Genomic DNA, 17295 nt, shown 5'->3' with positions numbered 1-17295 from the left:
TTTTTTTTTTTAACATCCCTTGAACTATAAAAAAAAAAACATGTTTAACTCACTGGCTAGTTTGCTGACTTTGCCAGAAGTTGGCTTTTCCAAAATCCCCACCTACTAGATTATCACAAAGATCTTCCCAGCTCCACAGCATTGGGTTCAGAGAGATGGAAGGAGGCTGAGAGCTCCAGGAGCAGCTGAGAGGAGCAAAGCTCATGGTTATCAGCAGCAAGCATGGTGGATGGGGGACATCCCCACCTCAATCAGTGTTTCCGTCCACACCTTCCTGTCCATCTTCAGGCTCCGCACCTTGGACACACCAGCACCCAGGCCCCGGTGCTCCCCTGCGGACAAGGGCCGGATTGGTCACCTGAGGCCTGCCTCTCCCATGAGCACTAAGCCGCCTCTAGAGCCCATCCAGGGTTCACAGGCAGGCCCCAGGGGCTAGGCCTGCAGCTCCATTTCCAGCCCAGCTTTGGAACCTGGTGTGCACCCCTGTTCCCCACACTAGAGCACCGAGGGGTCCCCACCCCCTAATCCTTACCTGGGCTCCCTATGCCACATTGGGCCCCTGCAGGCCACTTTCCACTTGCCCTGCCAGCTGATTGCTTTAAAATGCAAATCCTCTCACTGTAAATCCTGCTTTACAACAACTGGCTGCTCCCCAGAATTACATGTAAATTCCTTACCTCATTCCCCTCCAACCCCAGCTTTCTGCCTGGACTCTCTCCCCCATCTCCCCATGGCTGCCACTTCCTGTCATTCAGGACTCAGCTGACATGTCACCTCCTCAGAGAGGGCTCCCAACAGCACATTCTCTTTCTAGAACAAACCGGTACTTTGGTTCCTGCATTCTCTTCCTGTCTGACTGGAATGCCAGTTGGATTTGAGCAGGAACCCTGACCACCTGCTGGAGGCTCTGTCCTTGGCACCCAGGACGTTATTACTGTGTACATTATTAGTGCCTAATAATTCTCTGTGGGATGAAAGCAGAGGGAAGGGGTTGGGCCTGGAGGGAATTAAGCATGGTTCAGCTACAAGTTCCAGGATGGACCCCAGGAGCAGGGAGGGGTGCTGGAGGCACTAGGAGTGCCTGGCACTGCCTGGTTCTGGCCTTGGCCCCACATCCCTGCGCAACCTCCCACTGAGCACCTCTACCCCATTCAGCTTATCACCTCCATGAGTTGATACCTCCTCATCTGGTCCCCAGCTGGGTTGCCACTATCCTGCACCCAGACCTCATGACCCCAAGCCCCTGAACATCTGCCCTGGAAGTCACACAGGTCTCAGAGTTCTTTCCTGAGCTCAGTGACTTCCCTATGCCCGTCCTTTCTCCTAGATCCCCACCTGAGGGGATTCTTACCTGCAGCCACCCAAAACCACCACCTGAACACTGTCGGCTCCCGTGAGTGCCTCATACTTGCAGTTAGCACAGGTATGGCAAAGGCCAGACCCCTGATCACTTAGGGTAATAGATAAATACATCTTGGGCTCCACCCTCTTTCATTCCACCCTCCTCAGCAGATCCATCATCCAGACATTTACACCATAAATCCCAAACAGCCCCAGAAGGCTCAGCGCTTCCTCCTCTTCTTGCTCCTGGATCCTGCAGCAGCCCAACCTCAGCTTCCACCCACCACACAGAGTCTAGCCCACAAAGCTGACCACATCCCTGGGTCCCCTGGACAAAACACCAGCTCCTCCCTCTGTGTGTGGAGCCCCACTCAGAGCAACCTCTCCCTTGGAGGAGACCCCAACAGACCTGGGCTTGAGTCCTGGCTCACTTACTTGCCAGGTAGCCCTGAACAACCCATTTTCCCTCTTTGTGCCATTCACGACTGACTGAAGACCAATCCCAGCAGGAGTGGCTCAGCACCCAGAGCAACTTCAGGAACTGTGGCTCCAACACTGCCTGCCAGACAGGTTGCCTGCCATCCACCTAACAGACCCATCTGCCTCTTCCCAGAGCCCCAGCACACACACCTGCACATCGCTTGCAGATGACAACGCAGAGATTGATGGAGGCCCAGTCAGGCTGGGCAGCCCCGCAGTCAGCACAGAACCTGTTGGGGGCCGCAGCCCAGATGCGCTCAGCCACTTCCGAGGTGGACAAGGCCTCAGCAATGGCTCCCTGCATGGCCTCCAGCCACTGCTCCTTTTCTAGCTCTGAATCGGCTGAGAAGCTGAGGACACAGGAGTAGAAGGACTGGTAAGAAAGACCTCAGGGGGACTTGCAGGCAGCATTGGGGAGGAAACAAGGTTTTGGGAGCCCTGAGTCAGAAGAGGGAGCATCTTGGGTCTGGAGAAGGCAGATTGTGAACAAAGTCAAGAACACTGAACCTGAGAGAAATATATGGGTGTGGAGAAGTCCTGGGGAATGGGAAGAAATGATGCCCGGCTAAGATGGAACAGATAAGAAGGGCTGAGCCAGGTGACAAGATAGAACAGTACTCTACACAGGGGGGACAGCACATATAAAGGGAGCATCCCAGGACCTGCTGGCTGGCAGAGGATGTCAGAGTTCACCCTGAGGACGATGGTGAACCTATTGAAGATATAAGTGAGAAGGAGGGAGGTACAGACATGTCTGCCACCCCATCCTCAACTTTCTTCCTATCCCCAGCCCCAACTGTGACCTTCATCCCACAAAGAACTCCACCGGTCCAACATACACAGACACCTGAAGCCCTGCCTCTGTCTGCTGCCCTTCAGGGTGGGAAGGCCTGGCTGGACAATAAATGTATGATTGTGCCCCCCCCAAAAAAAATAAAAGAGCTCTTTGACTCCTTCCCTGGTGCCACCACCACCTCCAAGCCACACCTTGTGTGTTCAAGTGTCCACACCACCCGTAACCCACTGCTGGGCCAAGGAAGGCATCACTTCTGTAGATAAAATGGCCGTGAGCATCAAGCACTTTAGGAGAGGGGCTGAAGACCACTTTGCAAAGCTGCCAGTGCCTCAGACAAATGTAGGCCCACCTCTGTGTGCTCACAGTCAACAGTGACAAAAGGGGTTTGGAAGCCCTTTGTCCCGAACACCATATCAACCTCATTAAGGCTATGACAGTAACTAACCAGGGGAGAGGGTGGCCTGTGAAATGGACAGAGAGGGAAACCTCACAGAGTGTCAGGTTATAGCTTTGTAGTAGTTAAAGATTATGGGAAAGAACCCAGGCCATGACGCCATCAGAGCACATCAAACATAAGAAATGAGCAAATAACTTGGTTTTCGACAAAACAGGCCATGACTCTGTGGTCACTGTGGATGTAGCAAAGAGACTCAGGCAGCCAAAAGTAGAGAAGGCAAGTGTCAGGGGCCAGAGGGCGCCAGGCCTCTGCCAGTAGGGTGAAGAGCAGAGAGTGATGGGAGCAGACAGGGATGGTGATAGGTTGCACAAAATTTAGGACAGACAAGGATTCCAAGGGTGGAAGGTGGGGGTTGGGGAGAGGCATAGAGGAGATACCCAGAAAGCATCAGACTGGCAGGTCCAGAGCTCAGGCAGGTCCTGCTGGATAGCCAGCTGGGCTCAGTGTTGGTGGCAGTGAGGCTAGTGTTACAAAACAGTTCCCACAGTGTCACAGCGTCCTAAGCTCCTGGTGTTCTAGGTCATACAGCTAGCCAGGAGTGGACCCAGGGCTAGAATCCAGACACGACATAGCACCTCAGAGGTAGGGGCCGAAGACCCAGGAGTGGTGAGGCTGCCCACAGAAGAGATCAACACTGAAGGACAGCTGAGGCCCAGGGAGGAACACAAGGACAGACAAAGAGTGCACAGGTCCTTTGAGACAGGGGAGCATTCAGGGCAGCAATGGGGCAGGCTGGAGGGTGGCAGCAGAAGCCAGAAGGATAACCCTGTGAGCAGTGTGGCGGGCACAGAAAGCAGGATGGCCAGAGGGAGGCGGGATGGAGGGAGACTTTTAGAACCAAGAAACCACAGCAGGTTAGTGATGGCAAAGAACCTACACTGGTGGGGCAGGGCTGGGAAGGGAAGGGAAGGGAAGGGAAGGAACCCAGCCCAGAAGGAGGGGCAGATTTCCCCCCATTGTGCAAAACAAAGAGGGAGGGAGGGAAGGAGGGAGGAAGAGGGGGAGAGGGGCCCACCTGAAGATGCGGTAGGGCGTGGTGAGGTCGAAACTTCTCCGGTCTGCTTCCTTCACATTGCCCACACTCATGTCAATGAAGGTGATCCCAATGCCCAGGTGGTATTCCTGACAAGGAGGGAGGGAATCAGGGCAAAGCTCTGGCAGGAGAGCATAGGGCCCAAGAGCAGGGAGAGGAGGGAAAGGTGGCACCAGTGGGACTGGGAAGCGCCTAAGAAGGAGGGGAAGGACCCAGAAATCTGAGCAGGGGTGAAGAGCCCATGAGCAATGGGGAATGCAGGAGACCAGGTGGGGATGGAAGGCAGTGCTCAGAGACTACGTGGGAGGTGGAGTCACAATCAGAGGCAGGATAGCCAAAGTGCTGGGCTCAATGCAAGGAAGGCAGAGCCCAGGTGGGCATGGGCCTAGAGGAGGGACTAAGGTGAGCAGGGTAGGTTCAGTGACCAGACAGAACCCTTCGCACCTCCAGGTTCTTATACAGCTGCACTTTGTCCCCGACCACAGCCACATACAGCTTATTCTTAAAGCCTCGAAGCTCCAGGCTGCCAGCACGGTCAGGCTGCTCCAAGCCTCGCACTCCCAACAGATAAGCACTAGACTGCCGGGCCCGGGAGCGCTGTTCAGCCACTGCCTGCTGCAAAGCCTGCATCCATTCCTTCCGCTCCACTGTGGGAAAGGGGTGAAGATCACACCTGAGCTTGTTCTGGCAGGGACTTCCCAGGAGCTTCCTGGTCCTAGGCTCCTCAGAAATACCTCTACCAGAAAGCCAACCCAAACTGGCCTGTCACTCTGCTGCACCTCTGACTTGAACACACTCAGGCCCCAGTCCCAGTTTGTGCCACTTAGGCTAAGGCAAGTCACTGCACGACTGCCCTAAACCTGGGGACATGTGGCTCTGTGGTCAGGGAGACTGGGAAGCAGAGCCAGCCACAGAGGGTGCCCTTTCCCTTCCCCATCCACAAAGGGATGATGCCTCCCTGAGTGTGAGGTGGAGGAGCACATGTGCCTTGCTTCTCTCCCCACCACGCTTATCTGGCCAGACTCCCAGTCGCCTCCCCCCGCCACACATACACATAACCCCAGAATTCCCCACCATCACTCTCTGCTCGGAAGGCAAAGGTCCGGTTGTTTGTGATCACTTCAAACTTCTGGTCCCCAATGGCAGCCACACGGGAGATGCAGGCCACGGGGACAAAGCGCTTAGAGTAGGCGTCCTGAGGAAGAAAGTGGGACTGCATTTCAGTGGGTGCAGGTGGGCCTCCCTGGGTCCCCCAGCCTTAGCTAAAATGAGGGCTGCAGGCCAGTCTGCTGCAGGTGGCCAAAGATAGCCTTGTGCTGGCCCTGCCCACTGCCCATAGCCAGTCCGCGGGCCAGGACACAGCTCCAGGGGACAGACTACAGTTCTAGTGAGAATCAGCTAGGGACTCTGCACAGACCCAATGTCAGGGTTCAGTCTAGGCCCATGCAGGAGAAGGGGTCAAGTCAGGGAGAGATGCAGGCCTCACCTTGTTACTGTCAAAGTATCGCAGGTGGTCAGCATCCAGTCTTACCCATCGCTTCTGATAGATATACGATCTGGAGAGGCAGGAGGACAGCAGAGCAAAGGACTAGGGGTTAGGGGAGAAGTTCCAGGAGTGCCCCAGCACACCCCCTTCCCAGAGACCACACACAAAGTTGCCAGGTTCAGAGGAGGAAAGATCCCAGAGAGCCTTCTAGAGGAAAATGGATTCTACCTACAGTAAAAGGGATTGAAGTTAGACTCCAAGTAGGACTTTCCAATTTTAACGACAATAAAACATAGGTCTGGGGGTGACAGGAGGGGTAGTTGACAATTGATAGGTACAGTGTGTCTGGAGGCAGACTCTCCCAGTCCTGGAGCACTGCCCTCCCCGTGCAGACACCAGCAGGAGCCAGGAGACTTCACTCACCCCTGCGGTGGGTTCTTGTCCAGCCAGCCAGCCTTGATGACTGGTGTGATGGGGGTGGAGCCCCCAGGCAGCTCATCCATGGGGTACGGTGGGAGCTCAGGGATCAGACTGGGCAAGGCTGGGCTCAGGCTGCTGGTGGGCCACCCACCACTAGGACAAGAGGAGGAAAGGAGAGGCAGGCTGGGGCTAAGGGGATGGGAAGGCCAGGGTTGAGAGGGAGGGCAGCTGGGTGGGGTGGAAACTCACTTGGGAATGCCCTCATAAGCATGGCCATCCTCATCTTCTTCATCCCCAGACAGTTCCTCTCCTTCACTCAGCAGACTGGCCACGCGCACGGCCCGCGGGACTCGGCTCAGTGGGGGTTCCTCCTGCCCCCCCAGGCCCACTCATCATCACACACCCTCCAAGCCACCACGCCCACCTGTCCACTCCATCCCTACCCACAACTCAGCACTTTTACTTCTGTTTCCTCCTACCCCTCCCCCATCAGCTGAGACCACACAGGGACCCAGAGTCACCGGGAAAGGAGAATCAGTGACACACATGGACCTAGGATAAGGATAAAGACAGAAAGATAGAGAGCTAGAGAAAGATTCAGGGCTAGAAAACGAGGCAAACAGAAAGAGGGTACCGTGGGAACACAGAAAGTGAAACAAAGATAAAGGGACAGCCACTCCATGACAGAAACACAGAGGGGGTCACACACACGCTCAGTCAGATGCAGCCAAAGCCTGGAGAAGGAGTCACAGACCAGAGCTACAAATCCTGGCCCAAGGTTCTGGGGCTATACTTGACCCCAGACCCCTGTATATCAAGATGATGAAGTGGGGAAGGAGAGCGCGCCTGAAAAATGACTGCTCACTTTGTGTGGGGGCCCTCCAGGTCTACGAGGTCAGTAGGCAGCCCTCCCTTCACCCACAGGTAAACAGCCCACACCCAACCACTGCCCTACCCCACCTTCTTGGTCATCACGCTGGCAGGGGCCCCAGGCCCCTCCTCTGGGGCCTCATCGTAGTCAGAATCATCTGGCAAGAGAGGAGCACAGGACACTCAGAAGCAGGGAGCACAGCTGCTTCTCCCTGAGCACCATGCCTGGCTTTACAAAGGCCACCCCCAGACCAGGAAGACTTTCCCCCTTCCCCCACCCCACCTCCCGGCCTGGCCTGGCTTTCAAAAGAAAGGCGTAGAGGACAGGAAGTGCTATTTATACCAAAGGAGAGGCAGGGCCACCACAAGGAGGGCTGAAAAGGCAGCAAACTTAGGGTCAGGGGTGGGGACTGTCCACAAAAGGGTAACAAAGCAATAAGAACCCAGACCACCCCAGGACTAGCAAACCCCACTCGATGGGGAGCAAGCCAAGGTCAGACTTGGAACATGGCTATCTCCAGAGTCCGGAGTCAACCAGGACCCACGCCTGCCAGTCAGGATGGCAGGTATAGATAAAGAGAAGGATGCTCAGGGAGGCCCAGGAACAGCCTAGGCCACACACAGGGCTCATGGCCAAAGTAGAAATGGAATGTGACCATTGCGTGCTCTGCAGGGACAATCCCAGACAAACATCCAGAGTTCCATCTCACCCCGCCGGAGCCCCTGAGTGCCATCCAGCTACAGCACTTACCGAACTCGGGGGGCAGGCGGAGAGGCTTGGGAGGGATCTCCGGGGGACAGGGAGGGGAAGATGGGGGCCGCAAAGGCCCTTGGAGTAGAGTGGATGGGAGGGTGGACAGGAGCTCCACAGGCTCTGGCTGGGGACCGGATGACAGTGGTGGCAATAATAACCCCTCCTCCTTGGAGGGAAGGCTGGGAACAGAACAAAAGTTGGCATCACTGTGCAACACAGCCAGAGCTCAACCCCAGTGAGTCCTGCTCATGTGGGCTGTAGCAAACCCCTTCCCTACACACACTTCTCCAAATGGGAGAAATGGGAGCCCTCAACATGCAGCCCCTTGCCTTACCTTCCTGGCCAAAGCCCTCCTGACTCCCCAAAGCCTATAGGAAGCAAGCAACTCTGCCTGAATGAGCTGGTCAGCTGTCCCCAGGGCTCTGCATGCACCCCCAAGGCCTCCATGCTGGAGGAGAGGTAGAGACCAGAACAAGGAGGTGAGGAAGGCTTCCTAGGGAAGGTAAGCCTGACCTGCATTCTGAAGGGGAGGAAGGCATTTGCTGACAAAGGGATGGCACAGGATTGAAACAAGCATCGAGGCCAAGGTCAAAGGTACAGACCAGAGTCCCAGAAACCAACACCCAAGCCCCTGAACTGTGAGCTTCTGGATCCAGGTCTCCTCTTTTCTTGCCCAGACTTGAATGTTCACTACCTTCTAGTGCCCTCCAACCTCTCCTGCTCCCCTCATCCCACCATACTCATCTCCTAAAACATGGGCCCCTCACCTCCACTATCACTCCCCAGAACACCTCCCCCACCCTCCAGGGCTAGGTTCAGGACCCTTGCTATCCCACCACAGCGCACCTGTCATCTTAGCATACTGCTCCCTGCAGCTAAGTGTCTCCTGAAAGGCTCTGCCAAAGACAGACAGGCCTGAATCTTGCCTCACAGTCTCTGTGTGTCCTGGGACAAGTGCCTGGCTTCTCAGTGCATTGGTTTCCTCTTCTGTAAAGTGGGGACTATTTCCATGGCCAAGTTGTGTCACGTGCACATGGGATGCTACAGGCCCACCAGCCAGACCAAGTGCTGAACCCTGGAGGCCTGGTCCCACCAGGTGTCTGTCCACATCCCACGGGGGCTGAGGAAGAGTAGCATAGTGGGCAGCTTCCCCCGGGTTACTTTTGGCCTGCTTTATTCCCCCGTTTTCCCAGCAGTGACTGCCAGTGTGTGACTGTCATGAAAGCAAGGAGGACTAGGAGGACATGACAGGTCAGCCTGTAGCTATAGCTTCCACTCCTGCCTCCACTGGTTCCCCTCTTGTCCTGTACAACTGAGTCTCCCCCACCCCTCCTTCCGTTACCCAGTCCCTGCTATGCTTCCTTTCCTTGTGAGCTTCAGTCATCATCCCAGGTGACAGTTTTCAAAGTACATCCCTCATGCCATATTCACTGCTAGCATCGCATCTGAGCTGGGATCTGAACCCCACATGCATCTTACGACCTGTGGCTTCTTCCCAGTCTTAGTACTACAGCCACCCCTTCTCCTTGCATGAGGAGAACTTGTCCCTTTCCCTTCCAAGTGGAGTCAGACGTGCAGCTGGCTGCCAGCTGCTCCCCTGGAACGTGCTGTTGGTTGCAGGGCAGCCACGTTACCAGGCAGCACTGCCTTGGCAACATTGGCCTGCGCAGGAACTGCATCGTGACCAGGAGAGACTGCCAGTGGATGCTGCCCCTGGAGCACAAGTCAGGGCTTGTGGCAACTTGTACCTGAGCATATCCAGGCAAGGACTTGAAGTCACATGTGTGAGATGCTAGAAGATGCTGGAAGTCATATTGACCCTTGGAGCAAGAGGTTTCTAGGTTAGGCTGGCTCCCTGGAAACCACCTGCCTGCTCTGATCCTCAGTCCCTCACCCCTCAACTGTCCCCTGGAGGGCCACGGAGGGTGGTTCCTGGTGGCATGGATTGCTTTAAGGACCCCACAATAGAGGCAGACGTGCCACTGCCCTGATGGCAAACTGCTCTCCCCACTGACTCTCCAGGGGCTCAAGGTAGTCTTATGGGTTTATATTCAGCTGGACCCAAGAAGATCCCCCAGTGGGCACACAAGCTTTCTCTCCCATTTGGCCCTAAGTCCCTTTAGGGCAGGGGCAGCCTTGACTCAACATCCCCACAGTTCAGTGCAGGGCCTGGCTGAGCAGATGACAAGAACCTGCTAGACAGGTGATGGGCAGAAGAACAGATGGACAGGTAGATGGGTCTGTGGGTAGGCAGACAAGTTGGTCATTAGAGTTGACAGGGTGACCCAAATGACTGAGTGCCCACTTGCTCAAGAGCATAACCTGGGGGTGCCCCCAAGGTGATTAGTGTGATGTCCTCAGAGACTTCCTGACAAGCACATGAATCCATCACACTGCTGCCTCCCAGAGGCCAAGAGGAAGTGGCCCATGAAACCCCAGCCTGTGATCAGCTGAGAGCAGAACCCAGCAGGGCCAGGGCCGGCCAGACTGTGGTTCAGAGGAGGTGGCAACAGAGGAAGCTCCCTGTCTCCAATGCCAAGCAGGCCCAAGAGGGCCTGGCTTCCAAAGCTCCCCCAGATTGGGGGGAAGAGGGTGGCGATAGGGTGCCTACCTGCTCCCCAGTCTCAGGGTCCAGGCACTGTGTCCAGTCTACCTCATCACCGACCTCATTGCCTCCAAGAGGTCTGCCACCCTGAGGCCTGCCACCCATCAATGGGCTCAACGTTTTTACTCTTGTATTCCCAGCAAACTCTAAGCAGAGATTTATAAATAAATGAATACCTGGATTAATTCATTCTTATTAGTTAACTATGTGTGTCTACATGTGTTCCTAATTACCTCCTAAGTGGTTTACATGGATTCATTTACTTCTTACAAGAGCTCTATAAGGTAAGCTTATGGTCCCACTTTACAGATAAGGAAACTGAGGCATCAAACATCTAAGTCATTGTCTTTGATCCCCACTGGTGGGATTTAAACCTACAAATTAGGCCAGGTCAGGATCTGTCCACCCAGACTCAGAATGTAGGCAGCTCTGGAGCTGGCATTCTGTCCAAGAGAGACAACTCACAATTCTAACAGCCAGTCACTATGACCATGACAAGAAGGGAGAGGGGACACAGTCTAAGGGCTCCTCCCAGAAGACCCTTCACAGGAAGAGGACAATGTCCCAGGAAGGAGGATGAAGGGGTCTCTTGTAACCCTCTACACTAAATAGTAGCCCCACTCTAACTATCTCCTCCAGGAAGCCTCCTGGCTGCTTAGCACAGGCATGGGCCCTGCTGAGTCAGGGCCAGGCCCAGGAAAGAAGAAGTGGGGTCAGGAAGGCACAGCGTGTGGGAAATCCCCAAGGGAGGAGGCAGTGTCCCTTACTGACAATAGGGCCTGGGGAGCACCCCTGATCCAATCCTTTCCCCAGTCCATTGCTGCCCAATGGCCTCAGTCCCAGCCCACAGCATGAACACAACAGCCCTTCCAAGCTTTATCACACTGCTTCCATCTCTTGCCCTCCCTGCTCTACAAGAAAAGCCTACCCGCATCTAAAGTGCCAATCCATGGCCCTTGGTTTCTAGGCAGCTCCGGGATGCCTCTAGAGCTGCTCCCCTTTTGCCCCCATGCCCCTGACTCTTAGCCTTCCGCCTTTCTCCACTAGTCAAGAGGAGCATGAACCATTTGCTCTCCCTGCTACAGCATCCATGGCAAGACTGAACTCCTCAGGCAGGGCTGATCCACCCTAGCCTAGGTCCTCAGCCTAAGAAGTGTGGTTTACGCATTAGGGAAAAATACACAGCAGACCTTATACCTGGGGGGGGGGGGCGGTGAGAGACATATGAGGACTTCAAGTCAGAATGGGTAAGAGTAGAGTGACCCTAACATTCATCGTATAAACCAGAAACATTTCGGGGTTGTCAATAACCATGACAGAGCAACAGGCACAAACAGAGTCTATGCCAGGCAGAATGAGATGTGTGGACTCCAGGCAGGAGACAGGGTTTCAGAGACAGGCAGGCCTGGGTTTGAGTCCCAGCTCAACCATCATCAGTCGATCACTTCCCCTCTGAGTTTCAGTGTCCCCTCTGACCTGCCTGCAGGCATTAAGGCAGAGCCCCCGCCACAGATCATCAGCACTGTTTTCTCACCCTGGCTGAGGCCAAAGGAAGCTCAGCCCTGTAGGTCAGGCCAAGAAGCTGCCTCCTTCTCCACCTGCACCTGGTTCTCTTTCAATATTTCTGTCTGTAGTCATCTCTGGCCAGAGGAGCCAAGGCTCACTTTGAGGGCAGGTAGGCTGCAGAGAGGGGCAACTGAATGTATCAGACTGGCCTTGACCTTACCTCCCAATCACAGTCCAGCTCTTTCTGACTGAGCTGAGCTGTATTCATAAACACACACTCCAAGCCTTTGCAGACAGGATTCCTTCCACCTGCAATACTTTTCCCTACCAGCCAAACTCCTACTTCCTTCAAAATACATCTCTGTGGGCCTCCCCTCATGCCTCAGGCTCCTTTGGGACCTTCTTGGGGCTCCCCCAGTCTTCACACTTCCGATTGCTCAGCATGGCTGTATCTGTAAATGTTTGGCTCACTGAGATGACCCCAGAGGACAAGGGGCCCAGTTTACACCCCAGTCTGGAATCAGGACCTTTCCCCTGAGATGTCACATAGGCCAATCCAGTCCTGGGACTCTCATCAGCACAGATGTGAGGTGAGACCAGGTCCAGTGATCTGGACATCTGTCTCTTTCCCCATCACCTCTTTCCACAGGGCAAACTTTCCCAGCTGCCCACTTCCTCCTTCATGTCCTGGCCTCCTCATCAAGTGGGCCTCAGTCCTGTGCCTGTTGCTTCCTCCACCCTGTTGCTGCCCTTCCTCTTCCACCATGAGGCCACAGGCCTCTGTCCTGCTCACTTCTGCCCAGGCCACAGCACAGAATCCCTTCCCGGGTTGCATTACTGGAATGGATGTCTGCAGCCTGCCTCTCATAGGGTCAATCTCCTCTGTGCCTTCACATCACCCAACACAGAGGGGGCTCCAGTGAGTGTGTACTGAATGACTAAATGACCACCACCCTGCCAACATCCTGATCTAGAAAAGTTAGCAGCTCCCCACCCTGCCAAACAGCAACTATATCAGTGCTTGATTCACCCAAAATCCACTGCACAGCCTTGCTCACTGTTCTCAGCCCTTCTCCCTGGGATGGGCACTACTTGGATAAACACCCACTGTGTGCCAGGCTTCTGCTGGGGGCTTTCTGCCATCTAATGACTGGAGACAGTCAACTCCTGCATGCTCAGGACCCACCCTCTTCCTCCATGAAGCCCATTCAACCTCCTCTAGGCTCCGAGGCCTTTTGGGCCTCTACAGCACTACACAGGTCCCAACTGAGTGGCCCTACAGGCCACCCTGCTGTCGTGAGCAGGAGGCGGCAGAGCCACATCTCCCACGGCAGCTCTATGTACCTCTGGGCCTGTCCCTCATTGGCTCCTGAGGACAGCAAGGGAGGAAGCTCAGCCCTCTGGGAGCTCAGGACTGTCAAGCCCCTCCCCATATCCCAGGTGACAGTCCAGAGTAGAGGCCACTCTATGTCCCCAGTGACCCTTGGGTTGCTGGGTTCATTAGGGATCCATGGTAACTGGGGGAGAGGAGACCAGTCCCCATACTCCTCAGGCACCACACTACCAGCCCTGGGAGGACCCATACCAATGAAGTGCCAGCCCTCTACATGACCCCCAGTCACCCTGAACCAAGGCTGGGGTGTTCAGAACCACAGCAACCTTGAACTTGACAATGAGATAAGCTAACCTAAGCCTCCTTAAGGGAATCACCAGAGGGGTGCAGGGAACTAGGAGCAGATGCCAAGACCAAGAAGATGAGCACCAGAGCTCTGAGGAGCAGATTCCACAGGAAGGCAGTCTGTGGAGTAGAGTCTGAGAAAGGCCCAGAAAAGGCCTTGGGTACTGTTGGCTCCTGGCGGACCCAAGGGAGAGGCTTATGGAGAGACAGAGACCTTGAAAGCCCAGGGGAGAAGGAAGAAGAAGCAAGGGGAGGAAAAGGAAAAACAGAAGTGGAGAAAGTGAGAGAAGACAGAAAATTCTGAGAGCAAAAAGGAGAAGGGGAGTAGAGCACCCAGCTCAAGGTGACAGCCAGATAACCACACAGGGACTCCTGCCCTCCCAGGCCCCTAGTCTCCCTCCCACCTGCCCAACAGCCCAAACAGGGCTTCCCTTGCTCACCCTCAGAGGCCCACCGGGTCCTGGGCTCAAGTACTCCCAAGGCTCCAGACAGGCAGGCTCAGTATGTACGCAAGACTGTCCTGGGCCTGCCCATGCAAGCCTTTGTTGGCCTGACCTGGTCTCACAGACAGCCAGGCCTCTAGTCCCTTGGAGGTGTTGGGAACCAGGTATGTCTTTGCATGCCTGTGATTGGTATCTCTGAGTGTAAGTCGTGTGTGTGTGTGTGTTTGTGTGTGTGTGTGTGTGTGTGTGCCCGCGCGTGTGCGTGCGTGTGTGGGTGTGTGTGTGTGTGTATATCCAGCTCTAGTCTCCCCTGCTTCCTGCTCTCTGCCTCCTCCACCTCCCCTGTAACTCTGGCCAACACACACACACTTCCTGAAAACACTGACTGAGAAAGAAAAGTCACCCAGAATCCCCTGGGGCAGACACTTCCTCCCCGCCCCTGGACTGCACCCCCACTCCCCCCCCCCCCCGAAGCTAAAATGGGAAAATCAGCATTGTTTGCTGGTCCCATGAGGCCTTACAGGGTCGGTGCCCAAGAAGTCCTGGCCCTGGCTAACCCCTGCAGTCGCCTCTCCCACTCCCCATCCCCCTGCAGGAGGCTCAGAGAGGCTGGGAAATTGGCTCTTTGAAGGGAGCAGGTTCTGCCCCAGTAACAAGTGATCAGCCTTCAGAAAGACCAGGGATTGGCTGCGCTGCAAGGCATTCGGGGCACAGGAGGGAGGTCTTTCAGAGTAACCAGCCAGCTGCTGCCAAATGCAGGCAAATACTCCCTTTCCCCAAAATATCTCCAGGCACCCAAGTATCGGAGGAGAAAACTGAGGCCCATTGTAAGCTGGGAAGAGCTGTGTGGAGTAACTCTGGGAAGCAAGTTCAGAGAGTTCGTGTGTGTAATACTTGAAGCTGAGTAGGCAAGGCCAAGGCCAGGAGGCAAGGTCTGAACACTGGCTTCCCTTCAGCAGGGCTGGATGACTTTGGGCAAGTTTCTTAGCATCTCTAGAGTCCTCGGCAAGTTCTCAACCATAAGCTTAGTAATTATAAAGGGTACAGACTCTGGGCCTCCCTAGCCAGGCAGAATGTGACCTGGTTCTGAGAATCTTGGCCCTTACCAGGCGGGAAGGAGGGAACTCCATCTTTGCTTGGTTTCTGACTTGCTTACATCTTGGTCTGAGCCCCAGGATCCTATCCTAGCCTCATGCTTCCCACTGGCCTCCTGTGAAGGTTTCTCCCTTCCCAGACACGTAGGTTGGGAAGAAGGACTGAGGAGAAGGGACGTAAGGTGGACTCAGGGCCTTTTAGCCCTGTGGCCAATGTGTGCTGAGACCTTCCCATGTGCTGAGCCACCTGTATACACAAATGCATGCACTTGCACCTGAGCTCAGCATCTGCAGTGAAAAAGCTCATGGCAGCCCTCACCTCTCCACTCACTTGACAAATACTGAGGGATTGTCAGGCAGCCAGCACTGCTCAGAGGTTGTGCACTTAGCAGCAAACAAAATTAACACAGATTCTGGCCCTAGGAGAGCTGACACACTACTAGGCTCACCTTCTTAGCAGCACATGGATACACATGTACACACACTGGCTCACACCTAACTGTACACAAATAACATGTGTGCCAACTGTCCGCCCAAACAGCAGGCACACACTGTTCACAAATGTACCCACATGCTATTGGGGTCCTCACAGCAGCATAAGCATGGGCACATGTAGAATGCACACAAGCCCATGAACTCGCACACACTTCACTGCACCACTGAAACACACAGATCCCTGCACACCTAGACTTATCAGGATCACACATGGCCACCCTCAGAACCTGCACAAATGTGCAAATACACAGACATGCCACCACCCTGACAGCTTGCACAAATGTGCCTGCTCACACCCAAACTGGCCCAGGCAAGTCCTCCTGTAGAGTTGATCCCGAGAGTACACGTGCACACATGATGAAAAAATGCTCACTCAGTCCCCAAGATTAAGAGGTGCAATGCAAATGGAGCAGAAGGATCCTGTCAGGAGAGACTGAGGTAGAAAGCTGCAGTGGGGGGCAGAAGCAGTCTTCTACCATGTACCAAGAGCCTGGGCATCACAGGAAGGGGAGAAGGGGACAAGGTGGCCAAGCAAAGGGCTCTATCTTGGCCCCCTCCCTGATCACCTCAGGGCTTGGCCTTAGCCTGTTAGAAACGGGTGAGGCTCCATCTGCTATGATTTCTTTTACCACTGTAAAGACTTTACACACCACAGGTGACCACAACTCCAGATGTTTCAATCCTAGGGCATAAGGACCCAAGCTTGGCATTTCACCCTCCAACCCACTCTGCCCTAGGAATGGCTCCAAACTGTGGGGAACATAGTTGATCCTCCATATCCCAGAGTTCCATGAATTCAACAAACTGCAGACTGAAAACATTTGAAAAAAATTCCATCTGTACTGAATGTATGCAGACTTCTTTCCTAGTCACTATTTCCTAACAATACAGTGTAACAGCTATTTACATTACATTTGATGTTATAAGGAATCCAGTCAGAGACGATTTAAAGTACATGGGAGGATGTGCATAAGTTATCCACAAATACTACAGCATTCTTATGACTGGACCCTGGAACCAATCACCCCTAGATCCCAAGGGATTGCTGTAATTTTTCTGTAAATTCTCTTAGCACAGAATGGATTTAGTTAGTGCCCTCTACCTACCTAGGGTCAGACCCTTTTTTTTTTAATGCTCTAGAGCAGGTGCTCTATCGCTTGAGCCACACCTTCAGCCCATTTTGCTCTGGTTATTTTGGAGATGGGGGAGGTCTCATGAACTATTTGCCTGGGGTGGCCTCAAACTGTGACCCTACCAATCTCAGCCTCCAAAGTAGCTGGGATTGCAGGTATGAGCCACTTACACCTAACTTGGAGCTAGAAGGTCATGGGGGCCTGACCCTCCCCAGAAGTTGGCCAAATGGCTATGCTCAAATTGAGGTTCTGAAAGTAGGGTCCAGTACGCGTGGGTATGAAAAAGACTCCCATCCTACCCTGCAAGTCTCCTGAACAAACGTCAGTGGGAGAGGGCTATGGAGGACACCCAATGGGGAAAACAGGCCCAGAAGAAAGGAAGAGGGAGCCCTACCCTTGCTTGCTTTGACTGTTCATACTTTGGTCTATAGCCTAGGACCCTATCCCGGTCTCATTCTTCCTGCCAGCCTGCTCTGAAGGCCTCTCCCTTTCTAAGACATCTAGGGCAACATGGGTTGGGGAAAAGGATGAGGAGGTTTTTTTGGGTGATGAGCTCCCCAAACTCTCTAGACTTTAACTCTCTCATATCCCCTTCTCCCTCTCCCTCTCTCTCTCTCTCTGGATCATGAGGTTGGAAGAATAGAAATTACTCTTGCATGTATGCAGGAGAGTGACCAGCAGATGGCGGAATAGTACAAGAAAAC

The 17295-nt window shown here is 54.3% G+C and overlaps 1 protein-coding gene across 7 annotated transcripts in view; it reads right to left on the bottom strand.

The window, feature by feature from the left end:
• Arap1 (ArfGAP with RhoGAP domain, ankyrin repeat and PH domain 1) overlaps positions 1–17295 on the bottom strand; it is a 59773-nt gene that overhangs the window by 18843 nt on the left and 23635 nt on the right. For 6 of the 7 annotated variants that reach the window (XR_012450878.1, XM_020163906.2, XM_020163901.2 and 3 more), the window contains 10 exons: positions 7635–7816; positions 6974–7041; positions 6263–6384; positions 6017–6166; positions 5594–5663; positions 5182–5302; positions 4552–4754; positions 4090–4196; positions 1972–2171; positions 247–332 (listed from right to left, as the gene is read on the bottom strand). Coding sequence is in view for 6 of the 7 variants with exons in the window: in XM_020163906.2 (XP_020019495.1) it covers positions 247–332; positions 1972–2171; positions 4090–4196; positions 4552–4754; positions 5182–5302; positions 5594–5663; positions 6017–6166; positions 6263–6384; positions 6974–7041; positions 7635–7816 (1309 nt within the window). In the remaining variant the exon portion in view is untranslated. Of the gene's footprint in view, positions 1–246; positions 333–1971; positions 2172–4089; positions 4197–4551; positions 4755–5181; positions 5303–5593; positions 5664–6016; positions 6167–6262; positions 6385–6973; positions 7042–7634; positions 7817–13866; positions 14006–17295 lie in introns of those variants that run through there. The other variant, XM_074083778.1, reaches the window with a different exon arrangement.

The sequence above is a fragment of the Castor canadensis genome, chromosome 1, assembly GCF_047511655.1.
Source record: "Castor canadensis chromosome 1, mCasCan1.hap1v2, whole genome shotgun sequence".
Classification (NCBI taxonomy): Eukaryota; Metazoa; Chordata; class Mammalia; order Rodentia; family Castoridae; genus Castor; species Castor canadensis.
This window is presented reverse-complemented; position numbering and strand designations above follow the sequence as displayed.